The following is a 22,049-nucleotide window of genomic DNA, read 5'->3' as shown; positions in this document are numbered from 1 at the left end:
TGATCCCCAAGATGAACATCCTCAAATAGTTCAGCCAGAAGAGCTCATGTCATTAAAAAATAAGTAATGATGAAAAATATAATGAGAGAAGAAAACAGCACAGGAGTTACAAAATAATATGACAAAATAAAAGAGAGAAAGGAACAGGAAAAACAAAGAGCAGACATAGAACAAAAAATGTTTCCATGAACTAAATAAAAATTGTGACCACACTGCTACAAATAAAAATAACCCACATGATGCAATCACCTCTATAAAAGAAGAGGTCAAGCAGAAATACAAGAGCTCAGGGGAGATATGTTGAGACAACAAAAAGAGATAAAATATAAGCTGGCAAAGTTAAAAACAATAGCAGCAAAAAAGGCAAAGAGGAGCCTGGACACGGCTACATACTCATTCAAGGACAGTATGAGTAAAACTGTTTTTATAAATTTCATTTTGCTCAGGAAGTTAAACATACTAGAAGAAAAAAAAGATGTCTCCCCTTTGTCTTTCTTGCCCATTGTACACATCCTAAGTGTCTTGAAGGAAGAGAGCCAAAACAATAAAACTAACGTATATAATAAATAAAATACATATTTCAAAATATAAATCACAGAAACTTTTGAGAAATTAAAAAGGAAGAAGCAATTGAACCAACTGAATGAGATATATTCCATGGGAAAGAATCAACATAGTATTAACGACCACAAAACATACACTACTAAAGTAAATAGTATTCAAATATATATATATGTGTGTAATATATATATATATTTTTTTTAAAGGACTTTACGTATCAAGGGTGAAAAAATATCAAGACACCTAAAAGGGAAAATATGAGACTAGCCAGACACAGTAACATTCAATAAGTTAATGGAGCAAAGTGTTTATGGAAAGCAAATGACATCTTTTATACCTTAAAAGATGATATTAAAGCATAAAGGGGATAAACCAACATATTTTCAACATTCAAGAATTCACCTTTCTTGAAGACATTACTAAAGGACAAATTTCAGACAACCAAGAAACTAATGGGAAAACTATAGTAAAAGGACCACTGAATAAATTTACCTAAAACTAAAATCAAAATAAATGCAGGAATGATGGTTCAAGCAGAATATAAATGCTCCAAATGATTTAATTAACAAAACTGGAGTTGGATAGAAGGGAGAACGAAGGAGGTCATAAACACACATGCTATTTTTTTCTACTTGTCTTCAGCAGTGCTTAATAAAATATTTAAACTAACAGAATTATAGGGAAGCAAACACTAAGAGATAACATAACCAACCAAAACTGGGTGGTAGAGGAATTAAAGAGATAGGGGAAGAAATAGAAAGGCATGGAAATGCACTAATTTTAAAATTGGTCACAAGAGGAAATCAACAGATTATACAAAAATAGAAGATGTGCTATGTTGTATAAAGTTATATTAATAAAGTTTAGTTAGAACAAATATTCAAAATCCTCAAACAAATACATGTGCAGGAAAGCAAGGAAAACAGACCACATAATGATTTTTTTTCTTAAAAAGAAGCAATTAAAACTAAAAACTAAGCATACAGTGTCAGAACTAAGATATATTTGTCACATCAATCAGTCAACCCTCAAACTCACCTATGAGAATGAAAAGACTCTGATTCAGTATTGATGGGCAACCAACTTATATTTGTACCCATATTATGTCTAGCTGTTTACCTGCAACCCACTGACATCCTTTATTTTATTTTTATTGTAGCCAGTTGATAGTTGCAAATAACAGCATTTAATCTGTGTTTATTGGATGATTAATGAAATTCAATGTTTTTCTCAAGAGTATTGGCCTTTTACATTTTTTGGAGCATTGTTAGTCAACCGTTTCCCATCTCTTTCATAGTAAAAAAAAAATCCTTAAAACAGCCTTCAAGGTCCTGTGGAATCTACCACCCTGTGCCTTCCTGATGTAATCTCTATATTCTCCAAGTGTCGCTTACTACCTCCCTCATCTCCCTGAACTCTATATATTGGAGTGCCCTGTGGCTCAGTCTTTAGATGGTTTCTCTTCTCTATCTACACTTACTCCCTCGGTGACTTCAATGTTGCAGTTCAAAAATATCAATATGCAGACACCCTTCCCATTTATATCTCCAGCCCCTACCTTCCCACCATTCCTGCTTCTAAACCAGCCTCAAATTTCTAGCTGCCTACCCCACATCTGCATAAGGGGCACAAGGAAGTGCAGGGCACAACAGACCTAGCTCCACGTCCCCCTCTGACGACGAACTTCTGTCACTCTCTCCCTGGTCATCACCCAACAAGGCCTTCCCAGGTCATCCTAAATAGCAATATCCACAGACACCCAACATTCAAGGCCCCTCATTTATTTTTATCCATAGCACTGCCATCACCTGCTATACTTTGTAGATAGATAAACAGATGATAGTAGTAGATAGATAAAAAGATACAAAGCAACATTTATAGAACATTGTTTTGGTGCTTTACAGGATTACAAATGTAATCCTCCTAGCAACCCATGAAGTAGGTACTACAATTATCCTCTTTTTATAGATGAGTCAAATGAGGCACAGGACAAGGTCATGTAGCTAAGTGTGGCACACAACATTTCATATCTATGTATATATGGATGTATACATATCACCTACATATTTTCCTGTCTCCCATTAGCATGTAAATGCCACAAAAGCAAGAACTTTGTCGTGTTCAATATCTTAACCCCAGCACCTAAAACAGGGGGCTGCAATGTAGTAGGGGATTAATAAAACTTTACTGAATAATGGGAATGCATATCTCTTTCAAACAAAATAAAATTTGATGCTGATTAAAGAGAAAAACTTCCATTGGTTTCCAGCATAATAATAATTCTTTTAAAAAGGAGTATTTCAGAACAGTTAGAAAAAAATTCTGGATTTCTGCTTGCAGTTACAGAAAACTTTATGCAATACAAAGAAAAAAGAGACAAGAAAATTGAACATTTTAAATTCTAAGTCATGTTGCCCAGAAACAATTCTGCCATGTTCATCATTTTATGCAGTATCAGCATTAAGAAAAGGGCAATCAGATTGGTAAATTCATAAGTCATCCCTGTGCTTCTACCTTAAAAAAAATTAAATAGAGAGAAAGCAACAATAAAGCCTTAAACTGGGGCCATAACAATGGGAATGGAATGAAAGGAAACACTTGAGAAATAACTAAGGGTGACATTAGCAGAGGCTGTGGATTCATTTAATTTGATGACATAGACTGGCTTCCAGGTTTCTACCTTGAATGACCTGGTAGAGGGTAGTGCCACCAATGTGTCAAGTTCAAGGGGGGCATGTCAATTACATTTAACCTGTGGAATATCTAAGTGAAGATATTGAGATTGCTGTTAGATATGTAGGTCTACCGTACGTGATAGAAGTCACGGCACATTGACTTGAGAGTCATCAGAACATGGAGAAGATGCTCAAAACCATAAGATCTCCCAGAGAGTGAGGGGGCGGGGCAAAGATTAGAAGGTCAAAGGCAGAAAGCTGGGGAACACCAAGTGTAGTGCCTAGTACTGTATATTTTGCATTGTATGTGTTCAATAAATACTTATGAATAAGAAAATGGTAGTACCAATGACATGCCAAGATTTAGAAAAAAATTCCTGAAATTCTGGCCGAGAAACAGTGATTATATAAGCACAAAGATCGCTCTTGCACTCCCTCTTTCAAGCTCGTTTTTGCATGGCTGGCTACTTTTCCTATATCATAGTAGAGCTCAAAAATCCATGCAGCTTCATATATGTATACATACGGCTGATTCACTTTGTTCTACAGCAGAAACTAACACAACATTGTAAAGCAATTATACTCCAGTAATAATAAAAAAAAATTCATGCAGCTCATTTGTAAAAAAAAGTAACCGCTACATGCATAGTCAATCAATAAAACAAGTAGACATTGAGCACCACTGATTTGCAAAGGCCAAGGTTCAGGGTAAAATGTGTGTATGAAATATTGTCCCTTTTCTCAGAGAGTGTAAAACACAGTTTGGAAAGAAGGAGACAAATCCACTAAGACTTAAGTAACAATTCCTAATAGCCTATGTGCTAGAGGAACAGCAGGTAGCAAGAGCTCCAAAGATTCAGAGGAAGAGTCGTACCCAGATTGGAAGTTCAGAGAAGGTCTCATAGAGGAGATGGGGCTGATCTGGACTAAGAGACCAGGAGTGAGGCCGAGAAAGCCCTTCAGGTGCTTTCAGCTCTGAGCAAACTCAGGGAGATTCTGAAGTTCAAGGTTCCTATAGGAAGCAGTCTGGAAAACAACAGACCATAGAAGGGTGGAAAGGCAGAGGACAGGGGGACCAAGGCTGCCCTCAAATGCAAGTATGATTTAGCTCAGTAACATACACACACACACATACACACACACACACACACACACACACATACACACACACACACAGTCCATCACTTGATGGAGCATCTTCTTTTGTTTTCCCTCATTTTTGATCTATTTTGCACCTCCTTTCAGTGAAACTCAAAATCTAAAACAAGGCTTCCATTGCCTGCCTAAAAATGTTAGTCCCATCCAGTTTTCTCTAGGAGTCACAGAGTTCTTGGAGTGAAGGATTTGGGGCTTGGACATTTGAGGGGGTGGTCAGCACTGGAAAGGGAGGGGAAGATTTAGTGAGACCTCAATTTTCACAGAAAGAAGATCCTAGAGATGCTTAATTTCTTGGAGATTCTCACTCCCACATTAGATAAGTCACTTTGGACAGAAATAGAATGTGGCTTTGATAAATTACTTATCTCTAATTACTCATCTCTAATGAGATTTGATTCTAAGTAATCTCAAACTCCAGCCCAAGTCCTGGTCATTTCAAGACCCCTTTGGTATAATAAAAGGACAATTCAACTGAAGGATTCAGTGGGCCACTAAAGTTCCCTGTAAACAATAAGGACCCATAACACCTTCATCTTTCACCAGAAGTCTGGGATCTCCCCAGCGGACCGTGTACCGCAAGCACCGGAGGGACAGCACCTCAGCTCCGCATCTTCACAGCCTCTGGAGAGCCGTCCTCATCTTCCCGGTCAGCAGTTGACTTTCCCCACGCATCTTCCCTCTACCATTGACTGCACATCTGGACTCACCTGAATGAAGATATATTCATCCTGGACGACCAGGGAACTGATGTCAATGGAGCGGGCAAAAGGCCCACTCCGCGTAGTCTCAGCACATTCCTGGATCCTGCAGGTGAGGTAGTGAGCATCTGAAATGGGATGGCAGAGAGACACTTAGACACAAGGGGCAATGGTCACCAAACCTCTCAGCACACAAAGCCCTACCTCCTGGGGATCAGTGATGCAATGTAAAACAACCATGAGACTGCATTTTCTTGTCCAAAGAATTTGTAATAATTTTTTTAAAAAAAGGAATATCTAGTTCAGGAAAGGGAGTGGGGAAAGAGTTAATCTTATATCCTACCAGCCAAAGAGTAAACTGGTACAGATTTTTAAAATTTTATTTTTTATTTTTTTTAACAGCTTTACTGCAGTATAATTGCTTTACAATGTTGTGTTAGTTTCTGCTATATAACAAAGTGAATTAGCTATATGTATACATATATCCCTATGTCTCCTCCCTCTTGCGTCTCCCTCCCACCCTCCCTATCCCACTCCTCTAGGTGGTCACAAAGCACTGAGCTGATCTCCCTGTGCTATGCAGCTGCTTCCCACTAGCTATCTATTTTACATTCGGTAGTGTATGTATGTCAATGCTACTCTCTTCGTCCCAGCTTACCCTTCCCCCTCCCCGTGTCCTCAAGTCCGTTCTCTACGTCTGCATCTTTATTCCTGGTACAGATTTTTGAAGGAACAAATTTGAAATATCTATCAGAATTTTAAATGTACATATCTTTTTACCAGCAATTCTAATTCAAGGGGCGTTTTCTGGAGAAATACTCATATATTTTCACAAAGAGGCAAGGGCAAAAATGTTCATTGTGGCGTTATTCATAGCAGTGAAAAACCAGAAACTGGCTAAATGTCCATGAATTAAAGAACATTTAAATAAACAAACGTACACATATAACAAAGCACCATGTTGTGAATAGAAGAATTAGGTAGATACATATGCATCAGGTGCTGATTTCCCCAAGGTGCATTGTTCTGCAACCTTTTAAAAAATTATTTAGCAACATGTATGGCACGATCCAATTTATAAAAAAACAAAAAACAAAAACAAAGAACAATGTCTTTATAAATACAGGTTTGTGCCATAACTGCATAGGAAAAAAAGTTTTAAAAGACATCTATATAAATTAGCTATGACTACTTTGGGGGAAAGGGATGGACTTAAGGAGAGTAGAAGTGGGGCCTTTGCTTTTTATATTATATACGTCTTCCTTGTGTTTACAATAAGAATGTACTTACTTATTATAAGTAAAACCTGTATAATTACTTGTAAAATTTTCTAAAGATCTCAGCAGCTGAACCTTCCTCAACTAACCCCGCAAAGTTATGGCAGCAGCTGTAGCTGAATGAGAAATCCTCAGCATTCTGATCATGATGACAGGGTCACCCGAGGAAGACAATCCATTCAGCTTTTTGTTCCCCAAGCAAAAACCACATGTGAATCTCTATAAAGAAACCTCTGTATACACTTGCTTTAAAAATGTGTATTGTTTATTTAATGGTGTTTAAAAATAATAAATGGGTCAAAGTGAAAAATAGAGGTCATTTTAGGATTAAAAGCAGAGACGTCTTTGTTATCATCTAAAATGACATGCATTACTACATACATCTAATGCGCTTGCCCACTTAAATATGTGCACAGATGTGAGTACGTTTCGGAGGCTACACTGGAAGGGGTGGTAAGCGGCAGAGATAAAGGCAAAAGTTTAAATAAAAATTTATAACAACTGAGTGTAAAACAAGGGTACTTTAAATTTTCCCTGATTATTGATCTTTAATTAATTGATTGATTGATTGATCCAGAAAGTATTTCTTGTGTGCATATAATGTATTGGGTATTATTTAAGCACCAGGAATATGGCAGTGCATGAGACAGAGATTTTCTATTGTGAAAGGCCCTGCTGTCTAGGAAGGGGTTCACTCATATAATTTATAGCTAGCTATTACACACATTTATGAATAAACAAAACACTAATTTAACAAAGAAACATGCTTTGGTAGGAAATGAATTCATTATGTGCTATAGCCCTACTTTTCAAATGTCTGTATCTGGGCAAAGCCAATTTGCTCTGGTGCCCTTCCTCCAGACACGTCAAACACTAATCTCATTCTCTCCATCAGCGGTCTCATCATCTGCCCAGTAGCTCAAGCCTCTTCACTTTTCTTTCCTCCACATGCCATGCAATCCAGCTGGTTCCCAGCCTTGAAAATGCTGCCTCTGAAGTGCTTCCAGCCTCTCTCTTCTCTCCACGACCCCTGCCACTTGCCTGGAAAAGGCCTTCCCATCTGTGTTGCCTGCTGCGTCCATTTCACAACTGGTGCTCAGGCGCAGGATGGAGTGCAAGTTGGGTGGCCCCGAGGCAAGGAGCCAGCGTCACCGCTCAAACCTAACCTCAGCTAATCCCTCTCGGCTTCAAAGTCACCCACGGTTCTCAGTGCCCGGGGACAAAGCCCAAATATTCTTCTGTAAAATAGAAGGCCTTTTACAACTAGCCTAACGAAGTCAAATGTCTCAGGGGCGAGGCAAATAATGTACAAGAGGAAACTGAGCTGGGGTAAGACGATGGATGGCAGCGGGCGCATGGTCTCAGCGTCAGGGGTCACTGAGGAACGGCTGGGACTGCAGGAAAATGGCCAACACTTAACCTCTTCACGGGGAGCTGCCTCTCAGCATCAGTCATCACTGAGATGCAGGAATAAGATGTTCTGAGTTTCTACATAAAGCTAAATGGCCCAGTTTTTTTAATGTGACATTTCCTAATGTGTAAAAACTGGACAGCTAATTTAAATTTAAAATATGGTGCAGGCCAAACAGTATTAGGCCAAACAAAACAAGCCTACAGTCCACCAGGAGCCATTCATTTCGTATCTCGACTCTGTAAGTTGGTCCCTACCTACCTCTCCAGGGAATAGACTGTGCCCTGTCCCCATGTTCCCTGACCTGTTGGCAAGACCACCTTGTTCCCCATTCTGTGAGTACCGCCTGCGGACCCCTCCCTTTTGTCTCTGTCCACAGAGAAAGCCGAGAATGGCCTGGCTTTCCACGTCTGGCTGAGAGGCCAAGGGAAGGCAAGGCTTTCCACGTCTGGCTGAGAGGCCAAGGACACTAGAAGCGCTTTGGAGCACCAGGCACAGTCTTGGTCCCCCCCGCCAGCCTGAGTAATTTGCTCCTAGCATAAAGCACTAAAACTCAGTGAAACGCTGCAGTGAAGACATGTAAAGAAACCACAAGGGTTGACTTGACGACCTGCTTCTTTCTCGCCAGCGAGTGTCTTGGAAAGCCCCTTGTACTGGTAATCAAAGGTGTGCACAGGAGGACGTCTGCTTATCCCTCCCATGGGCTCATTTCTCCCCTGTCTATTTACTATTTACTCCCATACTTGGACACTTTGAAAAAAGAATCAAGCGTACTTGAGGCCACCCCACACAAAACCGAAACCTACCTAAACTGTGGCCCCTGGTAGGTGAGCTATTGGGCCACACTCATCCTCCTTCTTGGCTCGCCTGCTGCTTGCCACTGCCCAGCATGGAACAAAAGGTCCAATTTAACAGGAAAGCAGCACTAAAATTGCGTTTGGGAAATCCACTTAAAATTCAGGGGCCTTGTAGTCTGTAGCCGGACTAATATATCAGAAGTCTCAATGCTTTTATTTTTCTAAACACAGAGATACCCACTGCCTGGTGAGAACCCCAAGTGGGGGCCTGGGGAGAGGAACATGTCAGGCAGGCCAGGCTACCAGATGGAAGTGACCGAGGGTGTCACAGGGGACTGGGGATGTCAAAGGAGAGCAGGAATCACCACTTCGCTCAAGCCTCCAACTTGCAAAAGGTCTTAAATTTGGACTTTGGACATTATCTCCAAGTGAGGCTGAATACAGTCATAAGGATTCTATGATGAAACTGAAAGCAGATATTTATCATGTAACATGAAATCCCCAAATAGGCTTCTAAACAACTGTGGTCTTGTTTGTTTGTGTGTGTGTTTGTTTTAATAACACAAGATGCCTGATAAAAAGGAAGAAAAGCGGTCCAGATTTCTCAAGCATATTGTGGTGTGTGAGAGAAAGGCTTGTGAAGGTAGAAAGTGCGAAGTTCAGATCCTGAACTTGCTGCTTGCTGATTGCCCCGGGCTAAGCAGCAGTTCCGCTTTTCATCTGTGAGGTACAAACAAAGTAAGTGTTTGCCTCTCAGTACGTTGTTGAATACATTTTAAAGGATCAACAAATGCTAGTTCTTTTTAATCATAAAGAGAGAAGGAAGGAGATTTAACACTCAGCATCCTTCTTACGTACAATTAACAAGTAATTTTCTGTTTTACTGTGGAGAATCGAAGGATCATGACAGCACAGGTCCTGCTAGTGAAGCCATATTCTGGATTGACGTCACTGTTTACTGTCTCTCAATGCTATAGGTGTTCAGACAAGAAAAAGCACATCTGAGCTGGAATAATTAAGGAGGACTTGAAGGGGGAGACAGTGCTTGTGTTTAGCATGGATGGAGAAGTGTTCTGTGGGAGAAGGGGATTTCTAAAAAAGGGAGTGAAAAACTGCATGTGGACGTTTAGGTAGGGAAAGCCCACTGAAGGCACTATATAATTACACGATAACGGGTGGACATGGATTAATCTTTATTCTAGAACTGCTATTTCCCATCCTTTCCTTCAAAACATCCTCAAGCGGAAAACTAGAAAGACCAAACTGAATGAAGATCTCATTAGGATACCCTTATGGGAAAACAAGAGAGGGATTCCCCAAATGGTTAAAAAGTCACATCATCCTCATAATTAATGTATTTCTAAATATCAAATGTCTTTCTAATGTATTTCTAAGAGCTGGTGCGGTCACTTACAAAAACTAAAAGTCAAAAGCTTTGTTCCCTGTGAATAGAGAGATCTGCTCCATAACTTTATCAGTACCAGGCCCTGTTTCAACTAGCTGTACTGCTAGCAAGACTTTAGGGAAGGTGGTACCATTGCACCACTGTGTCCAGCCTCATGCCTCCTCATCTTACAGATGGTGGACCAAGGGTCTCATATGGTGAGAAGGGGTGACCTTAGACTGACTGATTAATTTCTTTTGTATTGGGTCAAGGTGTATAGAGACACTCCCTGAGGTTCCAGAAAGCAGAGAACATAAGACTGGTTCTTGCCCCCAGAAGAATGCCAGGCCAGTGATAGAGACAGGATATTCGCAAGTGAACATGCCTTGGGATCTGTGCTGGATCTGAGAACTGAGGAATGTGGCAAGAGCACAAAGCAGATAACCCAACATCCTTAGTCTTATCTCCTTAAGAGGTTGCTTTTCCACCAACAGTTTTGTTAAGGCAACCTTCACATCCATCTATATCAATGAGTTTCACTGTGAAGTCCAGCATTTCTCACTCTGTCAAACCTTTCCAAAAGGATCACCTCCTTAGAAACCTGGATAAAGTCTTAGTCATCTTTGTTTCTCTCCTCGCACTGACTTTATAAAGCTTCAGTAAATGCAAGTTAAGCTGAACTGAATTACATTAAAAGCCGATACATTTGTGCTATATTCTGACCTGTGATTATGTTTTGCCTTTAAGATTATTAAATATTCAAACTATCCTAAACGTCATGCCTCTTGCATCTCAGAGAAAAAAACTTTCCTTGATTCGTTCAACTTCTATCCCTTTGGGTAATACTGTCAAAATTGAAAAAGTGAACTAAAATTGTGAACAAAAAGCAAATTCAGCTCTTCAGGTCTTTTCTTAGAGAAATACCCAGGAGCTATTTATTTTAGATAACAACATTAACTCTCAAATGCAAATAAGTGAAATCGAGCAGATTCCAAGGAACTCTGAAAAGTTATTTAGCTTCCAAAAGCCTCCTTTTGCTTGACTGGGGAGTGAGGCTAAACTATTTGTAGGCACAGGGCAAAACAAAGGATATTGACATTGTTCCAAATGCCTAACACAGCACCTGAGACAAGGCAGGTAATAAAAATCAGCAAAACAAGAAAAGGTAGCTACTATTCCTTCCTATTGTGCTTATGGGTTTAGAGTTTTTGTGAAACTTCTTTTTGCTCACAGGAGAATTCTAGTGTCTTTTCCTTCTAGAAAAGAAGGAGAATCTGGCAGAGTTATAGACATTTAGAAACCACAGAGATCCTGAATACCTTAGGATTCCTGATACTCCTCAGGGTTCTGGGATTTGAATCCAGGCGACTTGACACCAGAACCAGTGATCCTAATCGTTATGTATTTGAACCCTGGAAGGAAAATCAGGCTGAGAATCAGACCAGAATCTACATTCTGGTTCAGTCCCTGTCACTGACTATCTATGTGACCTTGGGAAAATTGTTACACGTTTTGGTGCTTTTTGGAGAGTGATACAATTTGAAAATTTCTAATCCATTCCAACCATTTTTTAAAATTCTGAGATCCTTTATCAAAAACAATCCTATATTCTCAATATATCAAGTAGATTTTAGTGTGCCTTGTCTAAATGAACAGAAGGCTTGTAATCCTATTGGTTTAGCTCCCCTTTATCCTCTTCTTGGCCTCTGAGTTCTTAGAATACTGCTGGATCTCTGAGTTACACAGTTTACAACCATTGAACTAGTCAGTAACCCAAAGTTCTTTAAGAGCCATTATTCTATGTGTCTAGAACCTACAGTTTAGACTTCAGGGCTAATAGTTTTGCCTTGAGTGCCAAGCCCATTTGATTACTAATGACTTCCTGGAATGCTCTGTTAAGATGTATTGGGCTTTATCTTGGCTTAGTGAGAAAGTGCAGTAATTGATGAAGAGAGTTGATAATAGTACCAGGACAAGGAATGGTAGTATATGTGCTGTGGGTTTTGATTCTAGAAATCTCAAGTCTAGATGTCTAAAAACTTTCAGCTCATGTCGAGTTTCGCTTATTACAATGTCCTACAAGGCCCCCATACAGCTTATGCTTGAACATTTCCAATAAAGAGGAATCAACTACTTAACAAAGCAGTCTGTATCATTTTGGGGTCCTCTTAATTGTTCCTCCTTTGTTCACTGAACTGAAATCTGCCTCATTGTAAATTTTACTCTACAATAAGATCTTTGTTATCCAATTGATGAAAAAAATTATAAAAATACCTCTTATATTTGCGTATTCAAACATGTGAAGCACTAGAAGATTCACAGAAAGTTTAAAAAAAAATTGTCCAGGGTCAAACAGGCTCTAATTGACAGAGTTAATTCTCCAACTTAACTCTTAGGGCACCAAGTTAATACTCTTTCTATTGACACTCAGTTGTCTCTTGGATGGAGAAGGGGGGTGTGTGTGACTGAGTAACTGAGTGAAAGAGAGAGAGAGAGAGAGAGAGAGAGAGAGAGAGAGAGAGAGAGGGAGGGAGAGGAAACATGAATATGAATATAAATAAGAATATTCACAGGGGACATTGAGACATTCAGACAGAGATGATTTCCAGAAGAGAATGGGAGAAAAAGCCATCTGAATCCTGAATCTCATGGCAGAAACAGGTTTCACACTGTTATTAACCAAATTGGTTGGCTTTGCCCTGTTTAAACCATGCCAAGGCAAGAGATAATTCAATGGCTTTAGTTTAATCTGGAAGTCTGACTCCCAAAGAGGATGACCAGGACTGGGGAAGAGTGGAGATGCTTACATCGAAACAAGAAAAGGAGACCTGTTTATGTTGGGTTTGCTCCAGAGTGTGGGAGCCAGGTTTAGAGACAGGACTGTCAATGCCACACCACGCACTGAAGAGCCACACGCCATGCTTCTGCACCTGCAGCCCCTCAGTCTAGGGCAGTCCTGTGCAGTGGAGCTACTAATGACCTTTTAAATTTCCCAGCAGCCATACTTAAAAGGTAAACAGAAAAGTGTACATTTAACATATTTGATTTGACCCAAAATATTTTGATCTCATCATGAAACTAATATAAAAATTACTGATGGGCTATTTTCCATCATTTTATTCATAGTGAGTCTTTGAAATCTGGTGTGTATTCCACACATACGGCACACATCAATTTGGACATCACGTTTCAAGTGCTCAGTAACCGCGTGTAACTGAATGGCTACCATATTGGACAGTACAAGTCTAGCATAACTTTCTCACTCTCCTTTTCTACCATCCCCTTGGGAAAATCCAACTCATCTCCCAAGGCGAAACTTAACCATGGGCTCTTCAGTGCAGCCTTCAGTCGCTCCTCAGCGATTGGGCTACCCAAAGAGAGCACTTTCTTCATGAGACAAAACAGAGTCCCCACGGCCTTCAGCACATTATATTGCAGTAATAATCCGTGTACTTATCTGCCTCTGCTACTCAATGCTGACTGCGTCCTATTTACCCACACACCCTCCACAGCTTCGTGCAGTGCAGTGCTGATCAAAGCGGGGTCTACTGGCCAGCAGCATCAGCTGGGAGCTTGTCAGAAATACGGAAGGTGTGTTTTAAAAAGCTCTCCAGATGGTTCATTTGTAGTCAATGTTGGAGAAGCTCAGATCTAGTGCAGTGGTTCTCAACCCCACATGTACTTCAAAATCATTAGGACAATTTTATACAGGGCAATGCCCATGACCTTCCCCTGGAGAATCTTCTTTCATTGATCTGTGGTGGGACCAGGTGAGTATGTATGTATGTGTGTGTGTGTGTGTGTGTGTGTGGCAATTTTAATGCTAGGTTTTGAGAACCTCTTGTCTTCCACACATGGAAAGGGCTCTATCACAGTGGAGTGAATTATGAGTGGGTCAATAAATAAAGGTAACACAAATTTCTATATTTCTGCCATACTCTGGGAAGTACATAAAGCAACATTTAATTGTTTTTTCATAGGCATATCCTGTTTCCATCCCCTGAAGATCTTTTCAAAGCTCATACTATTCCTGCTAATATTTAAGAAGTTCTCTCATCCATGATTTTAGACATTTGAAAGTTATCTTGATGTGGAGAGCACTTTATAATGAATTGTGACTTGTTGATTTTTAGAAGGGAAAGAAAGACCCATTTGCTCTCTTTATACGTTCTTCTCACTTGCATTCCTGTGACAGCCCAGGTGCTACGGAGCAGAGTAATTCCCGACTCCAATACCAAGGCTCCTTGTTCATGCTTACTGAGGGTATAACTGTCCCCGAGCTGTGACTCCAGCACCACATGAGGTAAGGGATCCACACAGCAGTGTTTCTGAATAGCACCTGGATCAAAATCACGCTGGGAGTGTGCTTAACAATATGGAGACGCCCAGGTCCTGTACCAGACCACCTAAACCAAAACCTCTGAGGTGGACCCCAGGAATCTGTAGTGGAACCAACTCACCAGAGGATGATCATGAATGCTACTGGTTGAGCAAAATGGCCATGAGAACTGTGGTGCAGGAAGATGCAGAGAAATGGAATTTTACTGCTCAAGACCCCTTTGATGATAATTTTCAAAATAGCAGTTAGCAAATCTATAACACAGGGTAAAGGGTCTGAAATGGGCTGATTAAGGAATAGACTCTTGAACATGCCAGAAAAAGTGGAATAGTGAAGGAAAGTCTGAGGAAGGAAAAATAATTATCTAAGATCCATTATTTCTCCTGATTTAAGATTCTTAGAGAATTTTGTTATTGTTCTTTTAAACATATGAGTCACAAAACAAAAGGACTCAAAGGATCTAGGTATTACTTACTCCAAATATAGCAAATACTTGTGTTTACTTGTCAACTTTATATTTTCCTTGGTAAATGTTCTGTTCAAACTTTTTCCTATTTTTTTTTTTTAATGGGGTTGTTTCTTATTCCTATGCTTTAAAGGTTCTTTATGTGTTCTGGCTATAAGTCCTCTGTAAGTTATATGATCTGCAAATAGTTTCTCCCACTGTCTTTATTGCGTCTTCTGAAGAACAAAATTTTTAAATTTTGATGAAGTCCAATTTATGGATTCTTTATTTTATCAGTTTTGCTCTTGGTGTCAATTTAAGGTCATAAAGATTTTCTCCTATAGTTTCTTCCAAAAGTTTTATAATTTTATATTTTACATTTAGAAATGTGATCCATTTTGAGTTAGATTTTGTATAAGTTGTAAATAATAGGTTGAAGTTCGTTTTCCCCATGTGGCTGCCCAATTTTTTCCAATGCCATTCATTAAAAATAATCATCCTCCCTCCACTGAATGTTTTGTATCCAACAACACTGCTCTACTTACATATTTGTTCTAGCAGCTTTTTTTGTAGATTCCTTGTGATATTCTACATAGAGAATCACGTCAACGAGAATAATGACAGTTTTATTCTTTTCCTTTGTAATCTATATGAATTGCATTTCATTTTTCTTCCTTTATTGCACTGACTAGGACTTCCAGCATCATGTTGAAAAGGCGTGTTAAGAGTAAACATCCCATATATACACTAATATGTGTAAAATGGACAACTAATAAGAACCTGCTGTATAAAAAAATAAATAAAATAAAATTCAAAAGTTCAAAAAAAAAAAAAAAAAGAGTAAACATCCCTTCCTTTTTCCTGCCCTTAGCGGGAAAGCGTTCAGTATCTCATCATTAAATATGATGTTAGTTGTGGGTCTTTTGTACTTGTTCTTTATCAGAAGTTCTCCTCTATTTGTAGTGTGTTGAGAGTTTTGTGTTCTAGTTTTTATTCTATCACTAGGCTATCTGTGTGAATTTGGGCAAATTCAAGTCCAAGCTACCACATCAGGGGAAAAAAAAAGGAAATAAAATATATGTTGTGCCCTTTTGTGATGATCAAAAAGATAGAGATGTATGTGTATGTGTGAGTGTGTGAGTGTAAGAAAGCATTCACTACATACCAAAGAAGAAAGGAGTCATACATTTCATTAGGGTATGTAAAATAAAACATCCCCGGTTAGTTCAGTCTTGTTATGTGCACTTTCTAAATAAAGGGGGGTTACAGCCAATTCACTAGGTTGAAAGAAGATACTTTGAAGTATTGAAAAACTCATTTTAACAAACCTAAAAAATGACACAGAATTAATATATACTATACTTTAACCTAAGTGTGGCATATGACATTTATCTCTGTTATATTTCTGTCTGCTTTTTTCAATTCTTGACAATAGGTCAGGAACTTTTCTATGTGTTTTGCATTTTTAATCTCATAAAATTTCACAGCAGTTCTGTACCACAGGCCTTGTCCCAATGTGGACCAGAATTCTTGAACTTTCAGAAAGTAAGTTTGAGCTTTATGTAAGAAATTACCTTAAAAAAAAAAAAAGGGAGCTGTCCAGCAGTAGAAAAGGATATGTCTTAAGCCTGAGCTCATGAAACCTGAGGACACACTATAAGAGATTCTGGGGGAAGGGATTCCTACACTAGGTAGGAGGTCAGACAGGCATATAAAGTGTCCTCCAACTCTAAAATATTACAACCACCAGAGATCACATATACAGCTTAAACATGTTGGGGCTTCCCTGGTGGCACAGTGGTTGAGAATCTGCCTGCTAATGCAGGGGACACGGGTTCGAGCCCTGGTCCGGGAAGATCCCACATGCCGCGGAGCAACTGGGCCCGTGAGCCACAACTACTGAGCCTGCGCATCTGGAGCCTGTGCTCTGCAACAAGAGAGGCCACGATAGTGAGAGGCCCGCGCACTGCGATGAAGAGTGGCCCCTGCTTGCCTCAACTAGAGAAAGTCCTCGCACAGAAACGAAGACCAAACACAGCCAAAAATTAAAAAAAAAAAAAAAAAAAAATGTTGACATGACAAGCAAAGCCAAGGCAGGGGTTGTCCTGAACACTTGTCTGTGGGTCATCTTCTGAGAGCTGCTGTCTGCTCCCCTCCTGCTTTTCCGCTACGCTCCTTCAAACCCCTCCATCCCACTCGTCCTCCAATTTCCCATGTTTTTTTTTTTTCTCAGCACTAAGAGTAATTTCGAATTTAGGCTTCACCATGCTTACGATCAGTGAATTTGAATATGTGGCATTACCTCCCTAGATGTTATAGAACTCTTCTGTTAAAAAAAAAAAAAAATGTAAAAATAGTGTGGGTCATCCCTCATCCCTGGCTGTATCAGAGAAAGAAAGAAAGAAAGAGAGAGAGAGAGAGAGAGAAAGAGAGAGAGAAAGAAAGAAAGGAAGGAAGGAAGGAAGGAAGGAAGAAAGAAAGAAGGAGGGAAGGGAGGAAGGAGGGAAGGGAGGAAGGAAGGAAGGAAGGAACTCAGCAGAGTGCCAGGCATATAGTAACAAGTGTCAATTGCCTTCTAACTCTTTTAAAAATAAAAATAAAGCAAATAAAATATATTCCCCAAAGTGCATGTTTCTAGCATACATCTGAGTTTGGCTTCAAAAGCAGTAGATTTCCCATGGACAAAGCACAAGCGCACCCAATACCTGCATCCAGGTCAAAAAGAATCTCCTTATGTTTGTACCTTCAACCCATAACCCTATGAGGTGGGCAGGGCAAGGATGAGAATCCTCAGATAGTAGGAAACCAGAGCACAGAGAGGTTAGGGGGTCTCATGGTCTCATGGCTAGTGGGTGGCAGGACCCAGGACGTCAACTCACAGTCCGGTGCTTTGATCTGCTGCACCCCTAAGGTCACTATTATTTCCATGGATTATTTGGCTCTATTTGTGATCTAGAATATGCTAATTATATTTTCATATATTTTTCAGATTTCATATATATATTTTCGCATATTTAAGTTGATTTTATCTTTCTTGGACAGGGAAGAGCCCTATAGATACTTGAGTTGGTGCAAAATGATACTTTATCAGTCAAATTCTGTTCAAGATGTAGACAGGTGTACGACGTACAAAGGGGTCACATGTTTGAAATCTTGGATTCCATGTCTGATTTGCGGGGACAACAGAGGTCTTGCTCACCACTGTATCTCCAGGGCTAAGAATCTTGCCTGGCACACAGTAGGCCATCCCTAAATATTTGCTGAATGAATGAACAAACAATTCTGGAAATAGTTTGTCCAGTTACTTTTTTTTTTTTGTAATCTTGACTATATAAAGGTTTATTTTTTTAAAGCTGGCATCATCTTATTCACCATGTGAATGCAAAATACCACGATGAGCTATGGCCATCCCTATTTGAATTACACTGAAGATACCAGGAAATGACTAACAGGAGCCTCAAAATTGGTCACATTAACTCCCATCCCCAGAAAATTCATTCCTGAGGGTTTATTTCAATGAAACGTCTCCCTTGGGACTGGAGGCCTCTCCCCTACTCTAGGAAATAAGATGCACAGGGCAGTAAGGGAGCTCAGGGCTTTTCATCTTCCCAAGCCATTAAAATGCAAATTGGGGGAGGAGGGAGACCTGCAGGCAGACCTCCCCGGGCCCAGCCTGGTGGCCTCAGCACTCACATCCATCAGCTGTCCGCACTTCCATGTGCACCAAGTCCGCCTCCTTGTCCAATCCGGCCACCGACCTGGGGAAGGAAAGGAGAGTCAGAAGCTCAGTGACCGTGAGGATGGCAGACAACAAAGTGGGGAACCATTCAGAGTTATTCCTCAGAAAGCCACTTTCTCAAGATGGCCTGCCTTGCACTGTGGGGGCCCACAGAATATGGCGACTTGCAGCCCCTGCAGGGTGGCTCTCTCTAGCAGCTGTCACCTGTAATGGTCACAGCTCATGTGTCTTGGAGCAGCGTCAGGGAGTCAGTAACTCGCAAAAAAACATAAAGGAGCACAGAGTAATGTACTCCATAGTAAAGCTGGTCTAAACCTCTGTCCTTAACCCTTCCCCACCTCATACCTTCCACCTCCCCAGTCTTGTCACACCTGGTTATTTCCACCACTTCCTTCCCCTCTGCCCTCCCACTTGGGGTGTGCTACTCCCTACCATGTTCTGCCCCTGGGGAAGGTGGTTTAGCCTCCGTTCTGGCTATCTGCTTCCAGACACTCCTACCCTCCTGAGTTTGGACCTATCTGCCCTTCCTTACCTCTGCCTTGTGAACAATAAATGTTTGGTGACAAACATTCAAAATCTGGTCTAACAGGAACACAATTCTGGTGATAGGAGTGGGAAACCTTAAAGGTCGATGGCCAATAGTCAGAAAAAGGAAGGCTGAGAATCCTGACAAACTAATTCCTGTGGGCCTCCAACCTCCCACATATAAAGTGCAGTCAGCCACCTCCTGCATGAGACATCCAGGCCAGAGTAAGACCCAGAAAGTCAGTTAAAAAAGGCAACACAGACATTAAAACATTCATGCACTAAAGACATCACATAATCCACCCTCTCCAGCAAGCTTGGACTCACAGTCTTTTTACTTTTAAATTTCATTCTAAGATTGGTTTTCTGGTTTAACAGTCCTCAATAGGGAAGAGGCGGCAAGTTAGAAAGGAAGAGGAGAATTTAAAACAATGAGAATAATCAAGGTACCCAAATAGCAAGACAAATTGAAAACTTATAAAAAACAGACCGAAGAACTCAAAACCCAATCTTCCACATCATAAATCTACTGCACTTCTTCTGATCCTGAGGCCATAGCTGTTATTATAGCACGGTTCAGCATCCGACATCTCTGCTGAGGGGCTGAAGGCAGAGAACGGGAAGCAGGAGGCTAATGATATCAGTTTACTCTAAGAAAATAGGGTTGCAAATGACCTATGTTAGGAAAAATGAAATGATTTTTATTTGTTAATGATTGTTGTCTTGAATGGCTAAATTTCAGTTACTTTAAAAGTTCATTTATGTAAAATACTTCTTTCCCCCAAAAATACCGAATAAAAGAAGTTTTACTCTAATGCTGTATTTTTTCCCAGTGATCACTGATACACTATCTTTTAATTTTTCCTCACCTCATTTGATGCCTAATGTAAGGAGAACAGGTATCATTAGTTATATTTGACTGACTGGGAAACTGTGGCATGTACTGGGAAATGGATATGTATCTAAGATGACACAGGGACTAGGCCAGAACTAGAGAGACGGACTGACTGACTGAGACTTCTCCATCGAGAGCAGCTCCCAGCCTTCTTGGCTCTTCTCCCGTCTGCTTGCAATGTCCTTTAGATGCAACTCTCTCCCTGCCCCTTTCCTTCTCCAGCTACCTCTCCCCTTTCCTTCAGTGCTCAGTTGGTCTCATCCCTCCAGCAGCCCATCCATCCCTCATCTCACTGAAGAACCTTTATCTGCTTCCATAGCATCCTAACCTTGGTGGTTCTCAAACTTGGCTGCTCACGAGAGCCACTGGGGGAGCTGAGAAACATCCAGATGCCTGGGCCCCTCCCCAAACCAATGAAATCAAAACTTTTGGGATAAGCTCAAGGCATCCGTATTTTTTTTTTAATTTAAATTTATTTAATTTATTTATTTTTTTGGCTGCGTTGGGTCTTTGTTGCTGTGCGCGGGCTTTCTCTAGTTGCGGTGAGCGGGAGCTACTCTTCGTTGCGGTGCACGGGCTTCTCACTGCGGTGGCTTCTCTTGTTGCGGAGCACAGGCTCTAGGCGCGCGGGCTTCAGGAGTTGTGGCTCGCGGGCTGTGGAGTGCAGGCTCAGTAGTTGTGGCGCACGGGCTTAGTTGTTCCGCAGCATGTGGGATTTTCCCGGACCAGGGCTCGAACCCGTGTCCGCTGCATTGGCAGGCGGATTCTCAACCACTGCGCCACCAGGGAAGCCCTGGCATCCGTATTTTGGAAAGCTCCCAGGTGATTTCCATGCACAGCCAAGTCTTAGAACCACTGCTTTGCATGACTCAATCAGGTCGCATGTAATTGCACTTCTGTGAATTCTGTACTTGGATATAAACTTTAAAGAAGTAGGATTCTGTCTATTTATCTTTGAATCCTTGGCACCTAAGTGCCTAGTATATATTAGGTGCTACTGATGTATTTACTGAATTAATGAACAACCCAATCTGCCCATGACAATGACAAAATTCCGATGTGAAACTCACTTGAGGTCAGACACACAGAAGGGACTATATGGACACCTCTGTTCCTCAGCCTCCCTGTTTCTTTATAAGCAAGTTGGTATTCTTAGAACTAGAGGCCTCTCAGGTATTATTCTTCTATCCTCCCCCAAGGTCAATGGCCGGGTAGGATAGTCAGAATTGGAACCATAATGACAGTCTAACTATGGGCATCAAGCACTACGTTCTTTAACAAAAGAAAAGTCCTTGCCTCTTAGGAGCTTGAAACAAGGCAAACAACACCAATAAAACAAGCACAGAAACTTCTCCTTCATCCAGGATTGCTCACTCCTTTCCACCTATCTAAATCTTATACACCTTTTAAGGTTAAAACCAAGAATCAAGTCCTCCTGGAAGTCTTCCTTGATTACTCTAGCTCGCCCCCCTTTGAACTTCTAGAGAATTCGGAATCAAGATTAAACATCCTCTAGCACTTGTATTGTTATTAAGTTGTGTGTTTGTTTCTCTGGAGTTGGTCTTGGCTCCCGAGAGTGGACACCTGTGGTCGTGGTTGGCTTAGTACCCCTACAACCCTTCCATCCTTTGCAGAACTGTTCTACCCAACTCACGCCATGTGCTTTGTCCAGGGTGGTCAATCCCAGGAGCCCATCCCTCTGAACACCCAGGATGGTGCATGATCTAGCGTGATCATGAGACATCTTGGCTGTGGTGGTCAGAACATGCCAGGACAGTTTAGAGGACTTCCTCAGGATTTCTCTAACTGAGCTGGCAGGAAAAAACTGCCTTTCCTCTCTGATCATCAGGGCAGAACTCTTGGGAGAAATGTTCCCAGCCTGATAGGAAGAATAGGTCTAAAGGAGCAATGTAGATATACATAGAAAAAGAAAAGAGAGTTGACATTGGGACAGGTAGTTTAACAGAGAGATGGGGCTACAAAGGGTGATAGGAAGATAGTGGGGAAGACAGAGATGAGATAGACACACAGGAAAGAGAGAGAGAGACAGACAGAGATTCAGAAAGAAACGGAGAAGGTAGACCAAAATGGCAACATAGGAGACTTCTGAGCTCCCTTCCTCCCATGGATACACCAAATGTACAC

General features: G+C 40.8%; 1 protein-coding gene across 4 annotated transcripts in view; it reads right to left on the bottom strand.

Annotated features, from left to right (window-relative positions):
- The window catches only part of SORCS3 (sortilin related VPS10 domain containing receptor 3), a 584,946-nt gene that overhangs the window by 135,441 nt on the left and 427,456 nt on the right, over window positions 1-22,049 (bottom strand). For all 4 annotated transcript variants that reach the window (XM_082408251.1, XM_082408252.1, XM_082408253.1 and 1 more), the window contains exons 6-7: window positions 18,439-18,503; window positions 5,102-5,220 (exon numbers count right to left, since the gene is read on the bottom strand). In XM_082408251.1, coding sequence (XP_082264377.1) covers window positions 5,102-5,220; window positions 18,439-18,503 — 184 coding nt within the window. The remainder of the gene's footprint in view (window positions 1-5,101; window positions 5,221-18,438; window positions 18,504-22,049) is intronic.

The sequence above is a fragment of the Balaenoptera borealis genome (assembly GCF_965194805.1).
Source record: "Balaenoptera borealis genome assembly, chromosome: 10".
NCBI lineage: Eukaryota > Metazoa > Chordata > Mammalia > Artiodactyla > Balaenopteridae > Balaenoptera > Balaenoptera borealis.
This window is presented reverse-complemented; position numbering and strand designations above follow the sequence as displayed.